Source organism: Muntiacus reevesi, chromosome 4 (genome assembly GCF_963930625.1).
Source record: "Muntiacus reevesi chromosome 4, mMunRee1.1, whole genome shotgun sequence".
In the NCBI taxonomy this organism is placed as follows: Eukaryota; Metazoa; Chordata; class Mammalia; order Artiodactyla; family Cervidae; genus Muntiacus; species Muntiacus reevesi.
The window spans coordinates 164,167,150-164,192,974 of NC_089252.1; the positions used below are offsets into that span (position 1 = coordinate 164,167,150).

General features: G+C 39.9%; 1 protein-coding gene across 2 annotated transcripts in view; it reads right to left on the minus strand.

Moving 5' to 3' along the window:
• SRGAP1 (SLIT-ROBO Rho GTPase activating protein 1) overlaps positions 1 to 25,825 on the minus strand; it is a 295,272-nt gene that overhangs the window by 61,347 nt on the left and 208,100 nt on the right. For both annotated transcript variants that reach the window (XM_065934719.1, XM_065934718.1), the window contains exons 7-8: positions 15,213 to 15,434; positions 13,131 to 13,232 (exon numbers count right to left, since the gene is read on the minus strand). In XM_065934719.1, coding sequence (XP_065790791.1) covers positions 13,131 to 13,232; positions 15,213 to 15,434 — 324 coding nt within the window. The remainder of the gene's footprint in view (positions 1 to 13,130; positions 13,233 to 15,212; positions 15,435 to 25,825) is intronic.

A 25,825-nucleotide genomic window follows, 5' to 3' on the forward strand; every position in this document is an offset into this window, starting at 1 on the left:
CTAGTCCTCCCTCAAGAAATGCACACAATAACATACCTTTGAGTTCTGCAGGAACTCAAAGGCTCCCACCCAGGTAAAGGATGGAATGAAGATACTGACCCTCCTGATCTCAATCAACTAAAGCTTGGATTCTGCTGACCTTTGCTCCCGAGTCTATGCTGAAATTCTCCTCTGCTTAAACCCTTCACAATATGCATGTGCCTTTAGGTTTAAAATTCCTCAATTCTTGCTGTTGAGTAGACACTGCTTTGGGAAAGATCCTCGATGTTCTCCTTACTTGCTGCAAGAAATAATAAATCTTCCTGCGCTTTGGTTTGGCTGCATCTTTTGACATCCATCAAGAGGCAAACGCCAATTTTTGGGTAACAGAAAGTATAACTGGTAACAGAAGATATAACCAAAGTATCTCTTACTTTCCCCCTCAATTACCCATGTCATGAAAATTATCTCACATGTTTACTTAAAATATTATTCATTTTTCTTGAAAATATCCTGTATAATGACTGTATTTTGGGAATAGTCTGTGAAATACTCCTTCGTGAACTGTTGATGAAAGGCTTAAGTGGTGCAGCAAAACTTATATGTTCATTAAACACTGATGCAATTTAACTGAAGAATTCATTATAGACTATTCTCTTTTCTATTCCCTTCAGGGGGATAAATCTACTATAACTTAAGAGAGACTAGATGTTTTATTTTTTTTTTATTTTTATTTTTTTTTTAAGAGAGACTAGATGTTTTAATATGTGCGACAGCTTTACTCATGCACAGAAGTGACACGCTTGTGAAAGCTATATTTACCGAACCAAATATTGGTACAAATGGTCTGAAAATGGAGCCAACAAGTTACAAGTAAGATTGTCCTAAAAATAAAAAAAGGAAGACTAATTGCTTTACTTATGCAATTCATTTTCCATTTCTTTGTCTTTGATAAAGGTGAGACAGGAGGGAAGAGGGAAGTGCACAACCATTCAAAGAATGACACAGCCATTGAGGATCCAACAAAAACTGATCGAAACAATCGGGCCCAATATGGCAGAAGATTCAACTCCCAGTACACCTTGAGCCTCATTGTACACTCTTTGTAATACATCCAGTTCATTTCATTTCAGTCCCTCAGTCGCTTCTGACTCTTTGCGACCCCATGGACTGCAGCACACCAGGCTTCCCTGCTCATCAACAACTCCTGGAGTTTACTCAAGCTCATGTCCATCAAGTCTGTGATGCCATCCAACCATCTCATCCTCTGTCATCTCCTCCTCCTCCAGCCTACAATCTTTCCAAGCATTAGGGTCTTTTCTAATGAGTCAGTTCTTTGCATCAGGTGGCCAAAGTACTGGAGTTTCAGCTTCAGCATCAGTCCTTCCAATGAATAGTCAGGACTGATCTCCTTTAGGATGGACTGGTTGGATCTCCTTGCACTCCAAGGGATTCTCAGGAGTCCTCTCTAACACGACAGTTCAAAAGCATCAATTCTTCGGTGCTCAGCTTTCTTTATAGTCCAGCTCTCACATCCGAAGAAGCAAGAGAGTTCCAGAAAAACATCTACTTCTCTTTATTGACCACATCAAAGCCTTTGACTGTGTGGATCACAACAAACTGTGGAAAATTCTGAAAGAGATGGGTATACCAGATCACCTGACCTGCCTCTTGAGAAACCTGTATGCAGGTCAGGAAGCAACAGTTAGAACTGGACATGGTACAACAGACTGGTTCCAAATAGGAAAAGGAGTACACCAAGGCTGTATATTCTCACCCTGCTTATTTAACTTAAATGCAGAGTACATCATGAGAAACGCTGGGCTGGAGGAAAAACAAGCTGGAATCAAGATTGCCGGGAGAAATATCCATAACCTCAGATATGCAGATGACACCACTCTTATGGCAGAGAGTGAAGAGGAACTAAAGAGCCTCTTGATGAAAGTGAAAGAAGAGAGTGAAAAAGTTGGCTTAAAGCTCAACATTCAGAAAACTAAGATCATGGCATCTGGTTCCATCACTTCATGGCAAATCGATGGAGAAACAATGGAAACAGTGAGAGGCTTTATTTTGGGGGGCTCCAAAATCACTATAGATGGTGACTGGAGCCATGAAATTAAAAGACGATTGCTTAAATGCTGGACAGGGTGTGGAGAAAAGGGAACCCTCTTACACTGTTGGTGGGAATGCAAACTAGTACAGCCACTATGGAAAACAGTGTGGAGATTTCTTAAAAAACTGGAAATAGAACTGCCATATGACCCAGCAATACCACTTCTGGGCATACACACTGAGGAATCCAGATCTGAAAGAGACACGTGCACCCCAATGTTCATTGCAGCACTGTTTATAATAGCCAGGACATGGAAGCAACCTAGATGCCCATCAGCAGATGAATGGATAAGGAAGCTGTGGTACATATACACCATGGAATATTATTCAGCCGTTAAAAAGAATTCATTTGAATCAGTCCTAATGAGATGGATGAAACTGGAGCCCATTATACAGAGTGAAGTAAGCCAGAAAGATAAAGAACATTACAGCATACTAACACATATATATGGAATTTAGAAAGATGGTAACGATAACACTATATGCAAAACAGAAAAAGAGACACAGAAGTACAGAACAGACTTTTGAACTCTGTGGGAGAAGGTGAGGGTGGGATGTTTTGAAAGAACAGCATGTATATTTTCAAGTGTGAAACAGATCACCAGCCCAGGTGGGATGCATGAGTCAAGTGCTCGGGCCTGGTGCACTGGGAAGACCCAGGGGAATCGGGTGGAGAGGGAGGTGGGAGGGGGGATCGGGATGGGGAATACGTGTAACTCTATGGCTGATTCATATCAATGTATGACGAAACCCACTGAAAAATAAAAAAAATTAAATAAAAATAAAAGACGATTGCTCTTTGGAAGAAAAGCTATGACCACCCTAGATAGCATATTAAAAAGCAGAGACATTACTTTGCCAACAAAGGTCCATCAAGTCAAAGCTGTGGGTTTCCAGTAGTCATGTATGGATGTGAGAGCTGGAGCAGAAAGAAAGCTGAGCACCGAAGAATTGGTGCTTTTGAACTGTGGTGTTGGAGAAGACTCTTGAGAATCCCTTGGAGTGCAAGGAGATCTGACTAGTCAATCCTTAAGGAGATCAATCCTGGGTGTTCATTGGAAGGACTGATGCTGAAGCTGAAACTCCAATACTTTGGCCACTTGATGCGAAGAACTGACTCATTGGAAAAGACCCTCCTGACGCTGGGAAAGACTGAAAGCAGGAGGAGAAGGGGACAACAGATGATGGGATGGTTGGATGGCATCACCAACTCAATGGACATAAGTTTGAGTAAACTCTGGGAGTTGGTGATGGACAGGGAGGCCTGGCGTGCTGCAGTTCATGGGGTTCCAAAGAGGCAGACATGACTGAGTGACTGAACTGAACTGAACTGAACACAGTCAAAGGCTTTGGTGTAGTCAATAAAGCAGAAATTTTTCTGGAATTCTCTTGCTTTTTCGATGATACAACGGATGCTGGCAATTTGATCTCTGGTTCCTCTGCCTTTTCTAAACCCAGCTTGAACACCTGAAGTTCACGGTTCATGTATTGCTGAAGCCTGGCTTGGAGAATTTTGAGCATTACTTTGCTAGCGTGTGAGATGAGTGCAATTGTGCCGTAGTTTGAACATTCTCTGGCATTGCCTTTTCTTTGGGATTGGGATGAAAACTGACCTTTTCCAGTCCTGTGGCCATTGCTGAGTTTCCCAAATTTGCTGGCATATTGAGTGCAGCACTTTCATAGCATCATCTTTCAGGATTTGAAATAGCTCAACTGGAATTCCATCACCTCCACTAGCTTTGTTCACAGTGACACTTCCTAAGGCCCACTTGACTTCACATTCCAGGATGTCTGGCTCTAGGTGAGGGATCCCACCATCGTGGTTATCTGGGTCATGAAGAATTTTTTTTGTATAGTTCTTTTATGTATTCTTGCCACCTCTTCTCAATATCTTCTGCTTCTGTTAGTTCCATACTATTTTTCTCCTTTATTGTGCCCATCTATGCATAAAATGTTCCCTTGGTATATCTAATTTGCTTGAAGAGATGTCTTTCCCATTCTATTGTTTTCTTTGATTTCTTTGCATTGATCACTGAGGAAGGCTTTCTTATCTCTCCTTGCTCTTCTTTGGATCTCTGCATTCAGATGGCTATTTCTTTCCTTTTCTCTTTTGCCTTTAGCTTCTCTTCATTTCACAGCTATTTGTGAGCCCTCCTCAGGCAACCATTGTGCCTTTTTGCATTTCTTTTCCTTGGGGATGGTCTTGATCACTGCTTCCCATACAATGTCATCAACCTCTGTGCATAGTTCATCGGGCACTCTGTCTATCAGAATAATCCCTTGATGTATTTCTCACTTCCACTGTGTAATTATAAGGGATTCATTCAGGTCATACCTGAATGGTCTAGTGGTTTTCCCTACTTTCTTCAATTCAATCTGAACTTTGCAATAAGGATCTGAGCCACAGTCAGCTCCCGGTCTTGTTTTTGCTGACTGTATACAGCTTCTCCATCTTTGGCTAAGTAGCATATGCTAATATGCAATACATTAGCATATGCTAAAGGACACTCTCACAGAAACTGTGGCAATTCCGAAGCCGACCATACGAGGCCAAAAAGTGGAAGCGGCAGTGGCCCAATTCCTGGAAGTCCCTGCCCTTTGCCCCAAATAGAATACGCTTCCCACTTGCTAGCTATGAAATTACCCAGCCCATAAAAGCTAAACATCCTGGGCTGCTTCTGAGACAACAGCATTCTGCCTGTGGAATGTTTCTCTCTCTGAATAAACTCTCCTTGACTTTACCTCTCCTCACTCTTGAATTCTTTCCTGTGTAAAGCCAAGGACCCTCACTTGATGGCCCATTCTAGGAACTCGCCTGAAACCTAGGACATGACCATCTTCTCACATCCCATTTCCTGCAACAAAGGCAGAAATGAGGAACTCTAAGGAAAGGGAAATGTGACCTATGGGAAATTCCTCCAGAGGCCTAGCTTTGAAACAAAGAAGCCACAAGAATGACCCTAAGCTGAAATGCCGATGACAAAGCCTAAAAGTAAACTTTTTCTTTCCCTTCCCTTTTCTTCCTTTTTTCTCTCTTTTTCCTTCTGGTTTGTTGAGCTGTAATTGGCATATATCACTGCATATGTTTAAAATATAGAGCGTAATGATTTGACTTAACATACATCATGAAATGATTATCACAATAAGTTCAGTGAGCAGGCATCATCTCACTACACACACAAAAAAGAGTTACTTTCTTAACAAATTTCATATATAACACACAGCGGTGTTAATTATATTAATCATGTGTACATTACACCCCTAGTATTAAATAATAATTTATCTTATAACTTAGACGTTTGTACCTTTTGATGACCTTCATCTATTTCCCCCTCCCCTCCACTCCCTTCTCTTTTTCTGTATGTCTGTCTGTTTTTGAAGTATAATTGACCTACAACATCATATTAGTTCTGGTGTACAACACAGTGATTTGACATTTCCATACATTACAAAATGATCACCATCTTAAGCCTAGTTACCATCTGCCACATATCACAAAGATATCACATAGCTATTGACTATATTCCTCATTCTGTACATTTCATCTCTTTGACTCATTTATTTTGTAATTGGAAGTCTGTGCCTCTGAATCTCCCTATTTCACTTGAGCTGTAAACATTCAGAAAGCAGACAAAGCTGTGTAACATTAGGTTGGCAAGAGTTTGGAAAATGTTTATAGTGAGAATGGTATAAATGATCATTTAGTTTTAGGTTGCTTTCAACGTGTTGCCTTTAATAGTAATGTTTATTAATGTTTCACTTTAAAGTTTTAATAAAAAGTTATGTACTTAAGTTAAAAAAAAAAAAGAAAAAATTGGGAGCTATATGGGCAGCAGGCCCTGCTTAATTCTATGGGCACAAAAAGTGGTGGACACTAATAAATATTTGTGGATTGGCTGACTAGACACTGGAATCATAAGACTAAGGTACCACTGATGCAAGTTTACAGCATAATGAAATTAAGAGCTCATTTAAAAAGGTTTAACAGGCAAAAGTAAAGTTGTATATGAAGTCATTTCACAAACGCTTCCTGCTCTTTTCTCTTTAAGACAAGTGCTGAAAATTCAGATATCTTTCAGGACCAGGCAAGTAGTGAAAATAGACAAGTGGGCTGAGTGGTGAGCATGGCAAATAGGAAGCATAAGTTCTAGGGCTAAGGGGAATATATACTATTTAGCCTAAGTCAGTCACCATCCTACAGAAATGAAGGTCTAGTAATAAGATCTCATTTTAGCAAGCTGAAAAATCCACATTTTTAGGCAAAACCTCCAATTTTTAAATGACAGTAACAGTTTTTAAAAAAAATCAAGCACTGTATAGGAAATAAAATTTGTGACCAGACGTGGTCAGTGGGCTCTCCCTGTTAAGATGGTCTCCAATGGTTTCAAGGGGTGCCCAGTATTTATGGTTGTCTAAGATTGGGGAAAAAGAATCATATTCTATCTAGCTACCCTATCTAAGCTTTATAAGTTTGGATGAAATTCTCCCTCAACGTTGATCTTTTCACTGGGCAGTCATAGTATTTTTAGTTAATTAAACTCTTTCCAATGAATTTTAGGCTTTATGAGTATATATATATATAAGTTTGTACAGAGTCAGGAAATTATACAGAATTATGCATGTGTTTCTTGTATATTTTGGTCTGTTACTAAGGTGTCAATTTTCTGTCTTTCTATCAGTGGAAGATCAGAGGCAAATTTCTTATTCAAGGTAGAGAAAAGTATTACACAGGGCTTTCAAATCAACAGTGATTGCTAATGTTGTTCCCAAGCTAGTTCTCTTATGTTTCACACAATAGACATGACTTGTTATAGACTGCTTCTTCCACTAGGTACAAGCTAACTGTAACTTATTCATCTCTGCACTTTCCACACCTGGCAAAATATGTGGAATGTAGAAGTCACTCAATAAATATTTATTGTACTGAAATGAACCGACCCACAGCATTAAAACTCCTTAAGTTGGCTCTCAATGCCTCTTGTTACATGATTTCAACTTCACCTTCAGTCTATCTCCCAAGGAGAACCTGGGTGACAACCAAGATGCTTTAGTTTCCAACCTTGAAATATATTGAAACCTCTTTCCCTCTTTCCATACCTAAGGACATCTACTGGTTCTCATAAATCCAATTTAAATCTTACTTTCCTTGGGGATTCCATTCGACCACAGACTGTTCCAGATCCAACCATCATAAACCACTTGTCATGCCCACGAGAAACTTCAGGACAATCTAATTCACTTGTTTCTACAGTAAATTTCAAAAAAATTAGCCCTCAGAAAGCACTGTCTACTCCTATTAGTTTATAAAGATATTGTGCTTCTCCACTTTGTGCCCAAAGGAGAAGACCAGGGTCAGAAACTCAAAGGGCTGCAGAGGCCAGACAGGTAATGCAAATGGACTAGTCAGATGGAAGAAAATCAGGAGCTGAATGACTACGGCAAAGTAGAATTCAAGTACCCCAGCCTTTCCCTTCTTGAGGCAGCACAGGGCCAGAGTTGCCACACTTTCCCATTTTTAATAAGTCTAAACTGTGGGAGCCAAACAAAACAGGTCTGTGTGCTGCCAGTATTGACCTTGTGTATAACACACTATTTTCCTAGAGTTTAGAGGCTGTTTCCAAATAAAACCACCAGAGCATATGCAGGGGGAAAAAAAAAAAATTGGAAGTCACTATGCATACAAACCCTGGGCCTAATAGGATCCAGTAAACTGCTATTGGGTGAGTATTTTGTGATGCCAAGCCAAAACCCTTGCTCTAAAAACACCTCAAGGAGAGCAACAGTTCTCCTTTGGAAAAGCTCATTAGTGGGACTTTACACAGAGACTGAAGTTTTAATCACACTGGTTGCAACTTTAACACACATGTTTGAATAAGGAGTGGTTTGGTTCTTTCAGAAAGAACAGAAACCAAAAAAGCCTGCAATGGGTTTTAACCAAACTATTCTGGTGTAGAAACATGGTCCTCTTTCTTAATAGAAACAAATATACACTCACATATTCAAATTCACATGTTCAAAACATCTCAGTGGAATTAAAATAAAACAGGGCACTAAAGTGAATTTTGATTATTTTATTAAGGGCAAATTCTTGTTTGTTTTTTTCCCCCCCTTTTCCTTACCACATCCCTTCCTTTTGGAAACTGCTTGCCTCTAGAAATACATATTTCTGCTGGGGCTGTCAATCACATGGGTCCATGAATGGGCACAAAAACTAGGCTGGTCAAAGAGAGAAACCTATTTCCTAGATGTAACAGTTGAACCCAAAGTATGCATGACTTAGGTCAGGCCAATGGACCATCCCATTTCAGAGAGCAGGATGTTGGGGAGGGGTGAGATGGTCAACTGCAGGGACTGAGTGGTCCTGGATCTCCCAGTACAGGACATGGAGAGAGAGTTCCTGCCAACACTCATGAAGGTGTGACTTCAAAGCGATGGAAAGAGGTTCCTGGTGATTCGATCTGGACACAGATCCAATCACCAGTGAGGCCACTGTAAACTCCGACCAATAAGTAAGCTGTGAGACTGGACTAAGTTTGATTTGGGTTCCTCTAAGTTACGAGTGGGGCTGCGTGGGCGCAGAAGGGTGGAGAGGAGCTACTCCACATTCAAGGTCAGGAGGGGCGGCCGTGAGGAGATACCCTCATCCAAGGTAAGGAGCAGTGGCTGCGCTGTGCTGGAGCAGCCGGGAAGAGATACGCCACGTCCAAGGAAAGAGAAACCCAAGTAAGACGGTAGGTGATGCGAGAGGGCATCAGAGGGCAGAAACACTAAAACCATAATCACAGAAAACCAGCCAATCTGATCACAGGACCACAGCCTTGTCTAACTCAATGGAACTAAGCCATGCCGTGTGGGGCCACCCAAGACGGTAGGGTCATGGTGGAGAGGTCTGACAGAATGTGGTCCACTGGAGAAGGGAATGGCAAACCACTTCAGTGTTCTTGCCTTGAGAATCTCATGTTAGGTCCTCAGTCGTGCTCGACTCTTTGCAACCCATGGACTGCAACCCAGGCTCCTCTGTCCATGGAATTTTCCAAGGCAAGGATACTGGAGTGGTTTACCGTTTCCTTCTCCAGGGGATCTTCCTGAACCAGGGATCGAACCTGGGTCTTCCACACTGCAGGCAGATTCTTTACCAACTGAGCTACCAGGGAAACCCATGAACAGTATGAAAAGGCAAAATGATAGGATACTGAAAGAGGAACTCCCCAGGTTGGCAGGTGCCAATATGCTACTGGAGATCAGTGGAGAAATAACTCCAGAAAGAATGAAGGGATGGAGCCAAATCGAAAACAATACCCAGTTGTGGATGTGACTGGTGATAGAAGCAAGGTCTGATGCTGTAAAGAGCAATATTGCATAGGAACCTGGAATGTTAGGTCCATGAATCAAGGCAAATTGGAAGTGGTCAAACAGGAGATGGCAAGAGTGAACATCAACATTATAGGAATCAGCGAACTAAAATGGACTGGGGAAAAAAAAAATAAAATGGACTGGAATGGGTGAATTTAACTCAGATGACCATTATATCTACTACTGTGGGCAGGAATCCCTTAGAAGAAATGGAGTAGCCATCATGGTCAACAAAAGAGACCAAAATGTAGTACTTGGATGCAATCTCAAAAATGACAGAATGATCTCTGTTCGTTTCCAAGGCAAACCATTCAATATCACAGTAATCAAAGCCTATGCCCCGACCAGTAATGCTGAAGAAGCTAAAGTTGAATGGTTCTATGAAGACCTTTTAGAACTAACACCCAAAAAAGATGTCCTTTTCATTATAGGGGACTGGAGTGCAAAAGTAGGAAGTCAAGAAACACCTGGAATAACAGGCAAATTTGGCCTTGGAGTACGGAATGAAGCAGGGCAAAGGCTAATAGAGTTTTGCCAAGAGAACGCACTGGTCACAGCAAACACCCTCTTCCAACAACACAAGAGAAGACTCTACACACGGACATCACCAGATGGTCAATACTGAAGTCAGATTGATTATATTCTTTGCAGCCAAAGATGGAGAAGCTCTATACAGTCAGCAAAAACAAGACTGGGAGCTGACTGTGGCTCAGATCATGAACTCCTTATTGCCAAATTCAGACTGAAACTGAAGAAAGTAGGGAAAACCACTAGCCCATTCAGGTATGACCTAAATCAATTCCCTTATGATTATGCAGTGGAAGTGAGAAATAGATTTAAGGGACTAGATCTGATAGACAGAGTGCCTGATGAACTATGAATGGAGATTTGTGACACTGTAAAGGAGACAGGGATTAAGACCATCCCCAAGGAAAAGAAATACAAAAAAAGCAAAATGGTTGTCTGAGGAGGCCTTACAAATAGCTGTGAAAAAAAGAGAAGTGTGGAGAAAAGGAAAGATATTCCCATTTGAATACAGAGTTCCAAAGAATAGCCAGGAGAGATAAGAAAGCCTTCCTCAGCGATCAATGCAAAGAAATAGAGGGAAACAACAGAATGGGAAAGACTAGAGATCTCTTCAAGAAAATTAGAGATATCAAGGGAACATTTCATGCAAAGATGGGCTCGATAAAGGACAGAAATGGTATGGACCTAACAGAATCAGAAGATATTAAGAAGAGGTGGCAAGAATACACAGAAGAACTGTACAAAAAAGATCTTCACAACCCAGATAATCACGATGGTGTGATCACTCACCTAGAGTCAGACATCCTGAAATGTGAAGTCAAGTGGGCCTTAGAAAACATCCCTACAAACAAACAGTGGAGGTGATGGAATTCCAGTTGAGCTATTTCAAATACTGAAAGATGATGCTGTGAAAGTGCTGCACTCAATATGCCAACAAATTTGGAAAACTCAGCAGGGAACACAGGACTGGAAAAAGTCAGTTTTCATTCCAATCTCTAAGAAAGGCAATCCCAAAGAATGCTCAAACTTTCACACAATTGTACTCATTTCACATGCTAGTAAAGTAATGCTCAAAATTCTCTAAGCCAGGCTTCAGCGATACATGAACTGTGAACTTCCAGATGTTCAAGGTGGGTTTAGAAAAGGCAGAGGAACCAGAGATCAAATTGCCAACATCTGTCAGATTATCAAAAAAGCAAAAGCGTTCCAGAAAAACATCTATTTCTGCTTTATTGATTATGCCAAAGCCTTTGACTGTGTGGATCACAACAAACTGTGGAAAATTCTGAAAGAGATGGGAATACCAGACTACCTGACCTGCCTCTTGAGAAACCTGTATGCAGGTCAGGAAGCAACAGTTAGAACTGGACATGGAACAACTGACTGGTTCCAAATAAGAAAAGGAGTACGTCAAGGCTGTATATTGTCACCCTGCTTATTTAACTTATATGCAGAGTACATCATGAGAAACGTTGGGCTGGAAGAAGCACAAGCTGGAATCAAGATTTCTGGGAGAAATATCAATCACCTCAGATATGCAGATGACACCACCCTTATGGCAGAAAGTGAAGAGGAACTAAAGAGCCTCTTGATGAAAGTGAAAGAGGAGAGTGAAAAAGTTGGCTTAAAGCTCAACATTCAGAAAACTAAGATCATGGCATCTGGTCCCATCACTTCATGGCAAATAGATGGGGAAACAGTGGAAACAGTGTCAGACTTTATCTTTTTGGGCTCCAAAATCACTGCAGATGGCGATTGCAGCCATGAATTAAAAGACACTTACTCCTTGGAAGGAAAGTTATGACCAACCTAGACAGTAATATTAAAAAGGAGAGACAATACTTTGCCAACAAAGGTCCGTCTAGTCAAGGCTATGGTTCTTCCAGTGGACATGTATGAATGTGAGAGTTGGACTGTGAAAAAAGCTGAGTGCGGAAGAATTGATGCTTTTGAACTGTGGTGTTGGAGAAGACTCTTGAGAGTCCCTTGGACTGCAAGGAGATCCAACCAGTCCATCCTAAAGGAGATCAATTGGAAAAGACCCTGATGCTGGGAAAGATTGAAGGCGGGAGGAGAAGGGGACGACAGAGGATGAGATGGCTGGATGGCATCACCTACTCAGTGGACGCGAGTTTGAGTAAGTTCTGGGAGTTGGTGATGGACAGGGAGGCCTCTCGTGCTGCGATTCATGGGGTCGCAAAGAGTCGGACACGACTGAGTGACTGAACTGAACTGAAGTTACAAGTGAGTACCTTGATTAACACAAGAAAGATTTTGGTTCCGATTTTTATTTAAGGAGAATGTGGATTTAATTAAATTAATTTCAAAAAAAGACAGCTGAATTGTACGGCTGCTTTCTGGTTCAACATGTATTTATGATTCACATTTTATGTTCTTTCCATTTAAGTCCACTAATGTCAGCAAATAAACAGTGTTTACTCCCATTCAAGTACTATTTTTTTAACTTTTATTTTTAATTGGAGGATAACTGTTTTACCACAAGTACTATTTTAAAATATTACTGTGTCTTAATTGTTATCAGTAATGCCATGTTCAGTATCAAAAATCTAATGATACAAAAAAAGCATAAAAAAGTACTAATTTAAAAAATTAGGATTAAATTAGTACATCAGGCATTTCTTTCCACATATTCATGTAGATTCTTGAAACGTATGCTGGATTTGATAATCTATTGGGAACCACCTTCAGTATTTAAGAATAAAAGGTGTGTTATGTGGATGTAGTGAGTCCCTCGTAAAGTAGTCATCTATGGCCTTCCCTGGAGGCTCAGATGCTAAAGAGCTAGCCTGTAATGCAGGAGACCCGGTTTGATCCCTGGGTCAGGAAGATCCCCTGCAGAAGGAAATGGTAACCACTGTAGTATTCCTGCCTGGGAAATCCCACGGACAGAAGAGCCTGGTGGGCTACAGTCTATGGGGTCACACAGAGTTGGACATAACTGAGTGACTAATACTTTCATGGTGGAGTGCAGAACCTTTGCATTTATCCTCTATAAGGGGTATTTTAGGAACCCTGTTTTACATGAAAATGTATGATGAAGAGATTGCAGTTATACTGTTAAATGCCTAGGTCAAGTGAAAACGTCTCCCGGTGTACATTAGAAATAGGTTACTCGCGGGGGCAGAAAGCACGCTTACCTCCTCGTTCTCGATCTTGAGCGTGGCCAGGCGGGACTGCAGCTGTTGGTACCTCAGCATGAGCTCCGCTTGGACGGGCTGCTGGGCGCTGACCTGGCACACCTATGGGCAATCAGAAAGCAGTTAGGACGGGGCGCGAGGCAGCCAGGCTCCCGAGGCACGGCTCTCCCACGTAAAGGCTGCAAGAATCGCGGATCCCTTCAAGAGTCCAATGACACATTTTACTTTTAACAGCCACCTCAACACTCCAGTGTTAGATATGAGCTTGTTATGTAAGTGGTGAGAGTGGGATGTGGCTGCTTGGCCTGGATAAGACTGGGAAGAGAGCAGCCATAGGAAGCCTCCCTTGAAGAACGGGGCAGTTGCTGGTGATGGAGCTCTGATGCTGACGCCTATCTCGTGGAATAAGTACCTGGCAGAGTGTGAAGGATGATCCAAACGTATGGTCATGCAGGCAAAGTAGGGCAGGTGGCAGAGCGTACCAATGAGAGTCAGCTGGGTGACTGTGTAAGTTACTAAACCTCAGTTTCCTTGTCTGTAAAATGGGGACAGTAAGAGTACCTGTGCCATAGGGTCGTGGTGGGGATGAAAATGGGATGATGTTCATGAAACACTTACAGCACTGCTTGGCACACACTGAAAACTCAGAAAAAGTGCTATTTTTTGTATCTTTCATCCATGGCTTTTCTTGCCAATTACCAGCCAAATCATTAAACTGAAAAAGTTGCCAGTCTTAGGCTTTGGTAGAGAGATATTTTGGCCACAATCTCAATCAGGGTTAAAAAAAATAGAGACTTTTAATTATAATAGAATCAGATTAGAAACAAACAATTTCTTCTCATCTTTCTGGTCACAGAAATGAAATGGTCTTGGCAGATGAGGGTTTCCTTTTATGGAGTCTCTAAGACACATCATAGACACTATTGCTCACAGGCAGAACTGGCCCTAAAAAAGGGCAAGAGGCTTACTATATTAAAATAAAAAAGTAAAAACTTTGAACCCAACTGAAATCACTTGTCTGAGACATTTTATCATTCTGTGTTTAACTATTCGTCCATAAACAAAACATTAAAACAGTAACCAGTTGGTTTTAGAAACAAAACTCTGGGTGGGATAAGCCACTTGCCCGTGAAATTCATGTGCTACTGGCATAAAAACTGCTTACCACTTTTAATCAAGTAATTCAATCTATCAAATCAAGCAAAAATAAAATTAGGTTAGAAATATATCAGGTACATACATACATATCTTTTAAATTTTAACATTAGGTGTTCCAAAGAAATTATGGCATTAAAGAAGAAATCTGCCATTGAAATTATAATTAACATCTATTTTTAAAAACATACTATCACCACAATAAGCTAAAATTGAGTTTTTAATCTATGAGTATTGTTTTGCACAGCTGGGACACTGAGTGCTATATAGCATGCTCCAATAATTGGTTTTTCTTATTTCTTCTTATTCACAGACAATAAATATACCACTGTAACTCATAAATGGTTTAAATGGATTCTCTCCTTGCACAGAATAAGACAAAGCTAAATTCATATGAAGAACCTAAGATAATACATCGTTTCTAATGCTCATTTTAACAGTCTGGAGATAACTTGAGTCTTAAAAAAAATGTTTTGTATCTTTTTTCCTCTCTTTCATTTTCCTGCCATTTGTAGTCGTTTTTCTTTATGGGGATCTTTAAATCAGGATTATAAGAAGTCTTCAGATGGCTTCTATTAGGCCAACAAAATGTTTTGTTTTAAACTTATATTTGAGTATCTTGAGGGAAAGGAAAAACTCATTAATTATCCTTCAAGAGTTTAGTGCTTACAGGCAAGTCAGTCTGCACCTCCATCTCTTTGGCCTCTGGAGGCACTGGAGAGTTTGACCCTTGCTTTATTTATTATTTTTTTTTTGACCCTTGCTTTAAAAAGTGATAGCGGCTGATCACAGAGTGTTATGCTAAGACCCCATGCAAAGGCAGGAGTGAGAAATCAACTGAGAATTCTTAAACTGCTGGGTACAGCAGGGGAAAAGTAATGTAAGTTTAGAGACAATTCATTATTATTAGAATACTCAAATACTGACCTCATCACCCATGTGAGACTGAAACTCAAACTTCATTGGTGGGCAGAACGCAACAGGGTACATCTCCATGAATCTCTGCTTATCACTCCTGGGCTCCAAATTGTCAACTGCATTCTCAATAATGTCTAAGCCCTCGTGTCTGGAGGTTTCAAGGTTATACTCCGCAGAGAGATATGTTCTCAGGGCTCTGTTTAGACTTGCATGGTAGCCAAGATCACAGCACTTAAAAAAATAAAAGGAAATCATATACAAAAATTAACTAAAAATGGATCAAAGACAAAATGTGACAGCTAGAAAACTATAAAATTCTTAGGAGTGAACCCTTCATTACCTCTCAACTGGCCTTGGCTTCTCGGATCAGTATCAAAACACAATCAACAAAAGAAAAAATAAATTGGGTTTCATCATATTTGAAGACTTTTGTGTTTCAAAGGGCACTATCAATTAAAAAGAAAACCCACAGAATGGGAAAAATATTTTTCTCATCATGTTATCCAATTAGGAATTGGTATCTAGATACTATAAAGACCTCTGATGACTCAATAATAAAAAGACAACCCAACTAAGAAATGGGCAATGCATCTGCTAGATATTTCCCAAAAAAGAAAAAAAATATATAAATGGTCAATAAGCATGTGAATAGATACTCAACAGGATAAGTAATCAGGGAAATGCAAGTCAAAACCACACTGAGATACCACTAAGACAGCTATGATCAAAAGGATAACAACAGGATTGGGGAGATGTAGAGAAACTGGAATCCTCATACTTTGCTGATGGGAATGTAAAGCACTGCAGCTGCTTTGGAAAAGAGTCTGACAGGTCAAAAGGTTAACAAACACAGAGTTAACATATGATTTGGCAATTCCACTCTTAGGTATATACACAAGACAAACAAAAATATACTTTCACACAAAAACTTGTACATGAATGTTTATAGCAGCATTATTAACAACTGAATGGAAATAACCTAGATGCCCATCAACAAATAAATAAACAAAAGGAAATATCGTTGTTCAATCGCTCAGTCGTGTCCAACTCTTTATCTAACCCTATAGATGGCAGCACACAAGTCTCCTCTGTTCATGGGATTCTCCAGGCAAGAATACTGGAGTGGGTTTCCATTTCCTTCTCCGAAGGAAATATTATACAGTCATAAAAAGGAACGAAGTATTGACAACATGCTACAACATGGATCAGCCTTGAAATAGTATACTAAGTGAGTCAGTCACAAGAGACCACACATCGCACGGTTCCATTTATATGAATGTCCAGAAGAGGCAAATTTATAGACACAGAAAGTAAGTTAGTAGTTGCTAAGAGACAGAAGATAAATTAGGGGATAAAGGAATTAGGAAGTGATGGCCAAGGAGTACAGGACTTTTTGGAGTAATGAAAATGGTCTAAAATTGTTTTGTGGCAATATATACACAACACTGTGAATATAATAAAAGCCAATTGTGGATTTTTTAATGAGTTAACTGTAGGGTATGTGAATTATATCTCAATAAAGCTATTAAAAATACAAGAAGCAAAATCAAATATTGAAAGGAAATAATAAAAAATAGCATTCAAGTTTGTTCATGTAGACTGAAATTGATACAGTGATTTTCCAAAATCCTTCTAGGATGCAAACATACTAACTGTAACATTTTGATATCTGTATAATTTACTGAAGACAATATTAAAGTATACTCTTTCAGAAATGGGAAGAACAGGTTTGAATCAGCCTAAACACCCCAGGAATGCCTACTTTCTTACCTCCAGAATAAAATTTTTAAATAAGAAATGATTGTCAAAGTCCTTTTACTGGAGATAGAATTTTGTTTAATACTCCTGGGCATACCAGGGCTATGGCTTCTTGAATCTTCACTACTTTTGATTTATATTTATTTTTTCACATTGCATTTTAAGGGTATACTTTTAAAAGGAAAACAAGTATGAATATTGGTCAATTATAAATTACTGACAGAGTATTAAATCTGTACATAAAAGCAATACAAATATAAAACTAGTGGTTTTAAATATACAAAAGCAGGTCATTCTTACACAGTTCTCATGAAATTCAATCAATTCAATTTAATTCAATTCAGTTCAGCTCACTAATTGGCCATCTGCAGATTCCTGGGCATTTGCTAGGCTCTAGGAATATAAACACTAAGAACAGGGGTCCCCAACCTCCAGGATCTAATGCCTGATGATCTGAGGTTGAGCTGATGTAATCACAACAGGAAAAAAGTACATAGTAAATATAATGTGCTTGAATCATCCTGAAACCATCCCCTGCTCAAGTCTGTGGAAAGATTTTGTCTTCCATGAAACCAGTCCCTGGTGCCAGAAAGGCTGGACACCACTGGACTAGAACTCAGTAAAATATAATCTCCATTCTCAAGGAATTCAAGTTTAAGCTGCTCATTTGTTTGCTACTAAAAGAGTGTTAGTACTTGACACTTAGGTAACACACAACTTATCTCGTGTTTTATGAAGGTACAGATTCAATCACTGGCCTGTCCTTGTTGTCGTGTTGTGTTAAGTCACTTCTGTCGTGTCTGACTGTCTGCGACCCCATGGACTGCAGCCCACCAGGCTCCTCTGTCCATGGGATTCTCCAGGCAAGAATGCTGGAGTGGGTTGCCATGCCCTTCTCCAGGGGACCTTCCTGACCCAGGAGTTAATCAACGGCCTGTCCTTAGACACGCTAACACCCTTGATTTCACCCTCCCCCTCCAATTTCAGAATGCTTCAACTTGGAATTTTTACATAAACATATTCTAAAGTCTTGCTTTTCAAAGTGTGGTCTGTGGCCCAGCAGCATGAGTATCGCCTGGAGCTTGTTAGAAATGCAGACTCTAGGGCCCACCCCTGATAGACTGAATTAGAATCTGAAGTTTAAAAAAGAAATCCACATGTTGATTCACACACGTACTAAGTCAGAGAAGCCCCGCACTGAAGCAGTCAAGGGTCTTTCCTCTGTCCTTCGGGGTGCCATTTCTACAGGTCAGAGAATCGATGTGATTAAAAATTTCTTGATGTAAAAGAGCAGACAGTAGTTGCCACATCACAATTACAAACGCAAGTAAAACACAGTTGTGAAATGTGACAATCAGCCTCTGCATTAATACATTTCCAGTGGAATCAGCTGCTCTCAAATACAGAGACTGATTTTCACTTGATCAAAAAATTCTAGCCTTGGATGAGCAAAGTCCTCTTTTGTTCCTCTTATTCCTCAAAAATCCATAATGCTTCTGTGTAGCAGTTTTATATACATCAGAGGGACTGAAAATTTTTCTTTCAACAACCCCTCATCTTAGGAAAACATGAATTTGTAAAGAAAATGGCCTCATTTCTTTGAGATATTCTAGTGCTTCAACACACCCTACCATTCTAAAAGAATCAGATTCAACTTGACTTTAATGAAGCAGATCGTACAAGCTGCTTTATTTTATGAGTACAGATCCCAATGGAACTTAAGAGAAAATTGATATTGAGATGAAAGAAACAATCCAGACAAAAGTCTTTTCCTCCCCTCCAAAAAAACCAGGTCTCTTTTCAACGTAAAAGAGAAAGGAAAAAACAGAAGAATGAAGGAAAAAGAGGAAGAAAGAAATTCAATCCCAACTATCTACTTGAATTACAGCTCTGAAAAACACATACCAAATTCTCATTATTTCCAGATTTAGTTCACTCCTCAAATTTCTAAGCGTGGCTTCTTTGGGGAGTAAATGTCAAGATTCTAAAAGTACCAGGGCATGTTTCTACATCCAGTTCAGTCAGGCAAACCTGGTGGGTCTGATCCCAGTAAGAGACCTTTGAATTCACTATGGTTTCCTAATAATCTAGGGAGAAGCATGCATGCATGCGGTTTAGTAACTGACTGGGGGGCCTCCCCGGGTGCCTCTGGGGCTTTGAGAACAACACTTAGAAGATTTTTGTGACGAACTTTGATGGAAACTTTCCTTCTCTGACCTTTACCAGTACTTTTTAGTCTGTGAGGTCATGTAACTGGCATGATTTTGTTACTTGTGATACACAGCATTTTCTACACTCCAGGTATTTAAACCATCCTGAACTTTAAAAGAAATAAGAAACAGGAATAAAATTCTTATTCAAGGTCTCCTGAGACAGCAAGGCCTGTCACAATAATTTTTTTTTTTTCTAAATTAGAAGCGAAAATGACACTGGATATGTTAAGCTTCAAGATACTTGGTTAAAAGGCCTAAAGTAATTCTATGGAGTTTATGAATTATTAATGACAATATGAAAAGCCAGTTTTTGAACAGAGAGTTGAATTATAACCCAAGTGCATTTAATGATGAAAATACATAAGAAACCAATAAAATGTTTCATGAAAACAAAATAGTGTTGTTTGATGGATGAAAACCTCTGAATGGATATATTAAATTATGGATTAAAGCTGGGGAAAGAAAGACTGTTGGAAGTTGAAGGGTGTATTTTTTTTTTTCACATCCTATGATCTGCCAAGATAGATTCCACTAGGCATTAGTCTAAATCACCACAGTAAGGCTAACTGCCTTAGGCAAAAGACTTGCAAATAGGATAAAAAAATGAAGATAAAATTTAGGTATTGTGGCCTGTGACAAATACTTTCTGTTACCCCAAAGGTTGAGAGATCAGTTGAAGTATCTACTTGGTGGGTATAATGCCAGAATGTTAGGTATAACTAGATCATGGCTGTTCAAGGAGATAACTTGTTTTGGAGGGAAATAAACTCCACGACATGAGGAACCCTAGTGGGGTGGAAGTTTGGACTTAGATGGGATTACCATAATAGAACTCCATGGGAAATAAGTCCCACATACATGCTTCAGGTACAGTAATGGCCAAGGTCATTTGTAAAGCAGCCTCCAGCCTGTATGTGACTCCAAAATTAAGTGGTTGTCATGAGAATGGAGAGGGAAGCAACTCGTGTAGAAGTATTCTATCTTAACATCATCACTCCTTTTAATAAGCTTGGCTTTGACCATTCCAGAACCATGGATATTGGGTAAGGACTCGGTCTACCCCGTCTTTTGAATCTCTCTGAAAAATAGTGCAACCCAAGCAAACTGAACTGCAAAACACAGCTTTCACATGATGATGGGTAGCTTTCCAAGGACCAGAAATAGACATGCTCAGCGCTTTTACAGTAGGTGCCAAATGAAGAAAGTTGAGTTCTTCTTTGTCCTTCACTAATCTCTCCTCTAGCTTTCACCCGAGATAGCACTGACACATTTTTGACAGAGAGGCATCTTGTGGGATTGAACTGGATGTCTAAACTACAAGCAACTTTTACACACCTGCTTCCATGTCTGGGTTCCTGACAGCCCAGAGCCGACAATTTAATTTTTGTTCCTGCTTTAACAACTGCAGCCAAGCATTTAGCAAAACTTGTTTGGAATTTCTCTTTAGCAAGGAAGAGGTCAAGATGGTACATCTGTGTGATAGGAACGGATACAAAGTAGGAAACAGGAGGAGGAGAACTGAGATTGCATATGCCGGAGCCCAGGAGTAGGCTGAAAAATCTTTTCTTGCCTAATACAGCTCCCATCCATGGGGGAAATCATTTCCTTTAGAGGAGCTGTACCAGATTCATTTTCCCCCAAGCCAAACCTCTGTAACTACCCTGAGTCAAATCACAAGAGAGGGGAGAGAACAAATCAAGCAAGTCCCAATAAATACAGGTCAGGTGATACATGCCATGAAGAAAACAAGTCAGAGGAACAGGGAGTGCTAGGGGGAAAGGGTGCTGCCATTTCTACAGGGCAGCCGGGTGCCACGTGAATGAAAAGAAGGACTCAGTCTTGGAAAGCTCTGAAACAAAGAGTGCTCTAGACAAAACATGAGAAAGGCCCCAGGCAAGAAAAAGCTGAGTGTGTGTGGGTAACAGAAAGACCTGAAGCTTGGGGACTAAGAGAAATGTTGCAGATGACGCGGAGTGGCAGGTGAGTGCCAGTTCACATAGGGTCTTAGTGAATAGCTTGAATTTTATTCTAATGGAGAGTTTTTAAATAGGGGTTACAGGTCTGATTTATCTTTTTTAGTACTTTGGTTTCTTGGAAAGAGAACAAACTATTGATTGGAAGGTCTTAGTGAAGCTGAACGTCTTTCCTAAGGCCAGGTAAGAGATGAAGAGGCTTTGTCTAGGAGAATGAGAACGCAGGGAGTGAGAAATACCAAGGTTTGGGATATTTCGGACGGAGAGATAATATGATTATGTTCACGCATTTACATGTGGTGAATGAGAGAACTGAGTTTTTGGCCTGGGCAACTGAGTGGAATGTGGTATCATTTTCTGAGATGTAAACAATGGGTAAGAAAAAGTTATGTGTGCAGAGGAAGATGATAACAGGGACAAACATTCAACACGCCTGTAGACATCTGGTCAGAGGTGTCCGGGGGCAGTGGGTATGCATATATGAAGCCCAGGAAGATGATGCAGGCTGGTGGTAAAAATAAGATACGATACCATAAGGACCATAAGATAGTATTGAGGCAAGGGACCAAGAGAAAAAGCACCCGAGGATCTTGTCTTAGGCAACTTTGAACATTCAGAGGTATGGCTGAGATGGAAAAGCCAGCACTGGAGTCTGAGAAACTGCAGCCTCTGCTGCGGTGGAACCAGGTGGATGCAATTCTTTAACAAAGGCCTGTGGCATCTCCCTTGGAAGGAATGTTTAAGGCCATCCACTTCGGTCACCCAACTCATTTCAGTTTTTAAATACCCTTTCTTCTATGAAGGGATAAAAACATTCATACATCAATTTACATGATAACTATACTGGCCTGACCCATTTAACATGATCTCTTTATAATTTTCCTAATAAGAGTTCAGGCCTAATGGGGACTGCAATGTTAAAATTTGGCAGGTTTTCATGGATAAATCTTAACACTATTATGCAGTGGGGGAAAAGTCAAACTAATTAAGGAAAATCTGAACTCTGAATAAGTTGCTTTTTAATTAAATGTATGTGTGAGGATAAAAGTTTTGATTGATAATTTAGCTGATGATGTACAAATGATAAAAATAAACATGGCAAGCAAAATATATAATCTAACTTCAATCTTATTCTGTACAAATGGCTAACGAAACACATGACAGAAATCTCTACCAAGAAAATTAGCTGGAGTAGGGGGATTCTATTGCAGTAAGATTTATCCTTCAAGCTTCAAAGTGATCGCAAACTTTTATTGGGAGTAACTGGAGACTGCAAAACTGTATTGAAAGGATGACAAATATTTTATTATTACAGGGCAGGTGTTCAGGGACAAAGTATTAATAGAATCTTACTGTTGAGGATTTTGTTGCCCTGACTGCCTTTTGAAGGTGGGTAGGTGTAGAACTGGACTGAGAGAGGCTACATTATCAGTTCTGCAATCTTAAAACCAGTTGTTTTAAGAATTTGAGATATACAGAGTGGTGAATATAATTCCAGATCAGAGATTCCTAGCATTAAGACTTGTACTCTCCCTAACTCTTTTCTCTTAGCAAATCACAATCACTTAAACATTTTAGCAATCAATCAAAAATATTTGCTGCTTGTATGGTTTTTCTTCTGGTTGTAATACAACCTAATTTTTAAAGAATAATTAGCTATGGTCTCTTCTGCACTTAATATTGGAGATATTTAATAACAACAGATACAAAATCTATTATTTTCAAAACTACAATCTATTTTACTCTATAATATGCCATTAAACTCCCAAATCAATTAAATTTCCTTTGCCCAATACTTGCAATTCATATTAATTTTTTAGAATGACATAATAAAAACCTGACTATAAAATTAACTTTGTTCACTTCCCAACTGATGCCAAAATAAGATACTGTTAACTCGACAAACTAAAATTTACTTAGAACTTTCTACACAGAGGAATTTTAACAGTCTTCTGCTTAAGTGACCCTCTGGATTAACTAACCCTCAGTTCATTCTATAAAGCAGAGGTCAGCCAACTGGCCTAGAGGCAAAATCCAGCCCATGACCTGACATAACAGATGAAGGTTGATTGCAACACAACCACGGCCATGTGCTTACTTACTGTCTGTGACTACTTCCGCACTGGACTTGAGTAGGGACAAAGACCGTAACGCTCACAAAGTCTAAAATATTTGCTGTCTGACCCCTTACAGAGAGTTTGTGAGCTCCTGCTCTAAAGCACAGTGTCAAATGCCAAAGCACTGTGAACACGCAGAGAACAGCTAACAGGTTCTCTCTAATGTGCTATGCCTAGTCACTCAGTCGTGTCTGACTCTTTGTGACCCCACAGATTGTAGACCCCAGGCCCCTCTGTCCATGGGGACTGTCCAGGCAAGAATACTGGAATGGGTTGCCATGCCCTCCTCCAGGGGAATCTTCCCAACCCAGCAATCGAACCCAGGTTTTCCGCATTGCAGGTAGATTCTTTACCATCTGAGCCACCAGGGAATATTTTTGCTCAATTAGTCTAGGCTTTCAAGAGTTGACGGTACAGTATTTGTACCATTTATATTTATTATAATTAAATATTGAACGGATAACATAGTTGAGAAAAGAGTTGTTGAAAGATAAGAGTAAACAAAATTGTTATCAAATTAGTTATCAATTGCCAACTATGCAAGATTGTGAAAACATTGTAAATATTCACAATATTTTTTCTTGCATGGTAAAAAACTCAAAAGTAGAAATCACAGATAATACACAATGGGGGTTGGTGTACAAAGGAAGACTATTTAAAACTCTGTACAAAAAGATAAATCATAATTTAAAAACTGGCAAGTTCAAGTACACTGGTGTGCTTTAGATTAAAATATTTCAGGCTGGTTTTTATGATGTTTTCTAACTCTCTGCTTTTTCTGTTTCTAAATATAAAACATGCCAAATTTACAGATAAGTGTCAAACATATACAGTAAGCTCTCCATATCTGTAGGTGTCACATCCATGGATATGAAGGGCTGACTAACTGTAAGGGATTTGAGAACCTTTGGATTTTTATATCCATGTGGGGGTCCTGGAACCAATTTCCCACAGAAACAAAGGGCAACTGCATTCTTTCAAATAAATAAAGCATTAGAGATATTTCACAATTCCTCTGCCTCCCTCCTCTCTCAATGCAAACCCTTCCCATCTCCCTAAAGATAACACAGTATCTGGAGTAGCCAAACTTAACATTGACAGGTAAAGGTGAAGTTTAACTAAAACAGATAAAATTCGAATTATTAAATTAACATAAAAACATTAGATCACCTCCATGTCTATAGGAAAGACTTGAAATTTACTATCAAAGTGCTGAATTATTAAAGTTTTTAGACCTGTAGTAATTAACAAAAGAGGATTCCATTAAATAAGGTGACAAAGATATATAAGTTAATAGTCTAAAGTATCTGAACATATTTTCTTAAATTGTCATTATTAACTTATACTCTTCCAAGGAGCAAGCTAAGATCATGGCACATAGATGGGGAAACAATGGAAACAGTGAGAGACTTTATTTTTTTTGGCTCCAAATCACTGCAGATGGTAGCTGAAGCCATGAAATTAAAAGACGTTTGCTCCTTGGAAGAAAAGCTATGATCAACTTAGACAGCATATTAAAAAGCAGAGACATTACTTTGCCAACAAAGGTCCATCTAGTCATGGCTACGGTGTTTCCAGTCGTCTTGTATGGATGTAAGAGCTGAACTATAAAGAAAGCTGGGCACCGAAGAATTGATGCTTTTGAATTGTCGTGTTGGAGAAGACCCTTGAGAATCCCTTGGACTGCAAGGAGATCCAACCAGTCCATCCTAAAGGAAATCAGTCCTGAGTATTCATTGGAAGGACTGATGCTGAAGCTGAAACTCCAATATTTTGGCCACCTAATGCAAAGAACTGACTCATTGGAAAAGACCCTGATGCTGGGAAAAATTGAAGGTGGGAGAAGAAGGGGACGACAGAGGGTGAGATGGTTGGATGGCATCACCGACTCGATGGACATGAGTTTGAGCAAGCTCTGGGAGTTGGTGATGGACAGGGAGGCCTGGCGTGCTGCAGTCCATGGGGTCACAAAGAGTTAGCTACAACTGAGCGACTGTAGTGAAATGAAGACATGAGCATCTTAATTTCATGGCTGTAGTCACTGCTCACAGTGATTTTTGGAGCTTGCTCCTCAGAAGAAAAGCTATGACAAACCTACAGAGCATATTAAAAAGCAGAGACATCACTTTGCTGACAGAAGTTCATCTAGTCAAAGCTATGGTTTTTCCAGGAATCTTGTATAGATGTGAGAGTTGGACTATAAAGAAAGCTGAGCACCGAAGAATTGATGGTTTCAAACTGTGGCACTAGAGGAAACACTTGAGAGTCCCTTGGACAGCAAGGAGATCAAACCAGTCAATCTTAAAGGAAATCAACCCGAATTTTCACTGGAAGGACTGAGGCTGAAGCTGAAGCTCCAATACTTTGGCTGCCTGATGTACTCACTCATTGGAAAGGACCCTGATGCTGGGAAAGATCGAGGGCAGGAGAAGGGGACGACAGAGGATGAGACCATTGTACGGCATCACTGACTCAGTGGACATGAATTTGAGCAAACTCTGGGAGACGGTGAAGGACAGGGAAGCCTGGTGTGCTTCCCTGCCCATGGGGTGGCAAAGAGT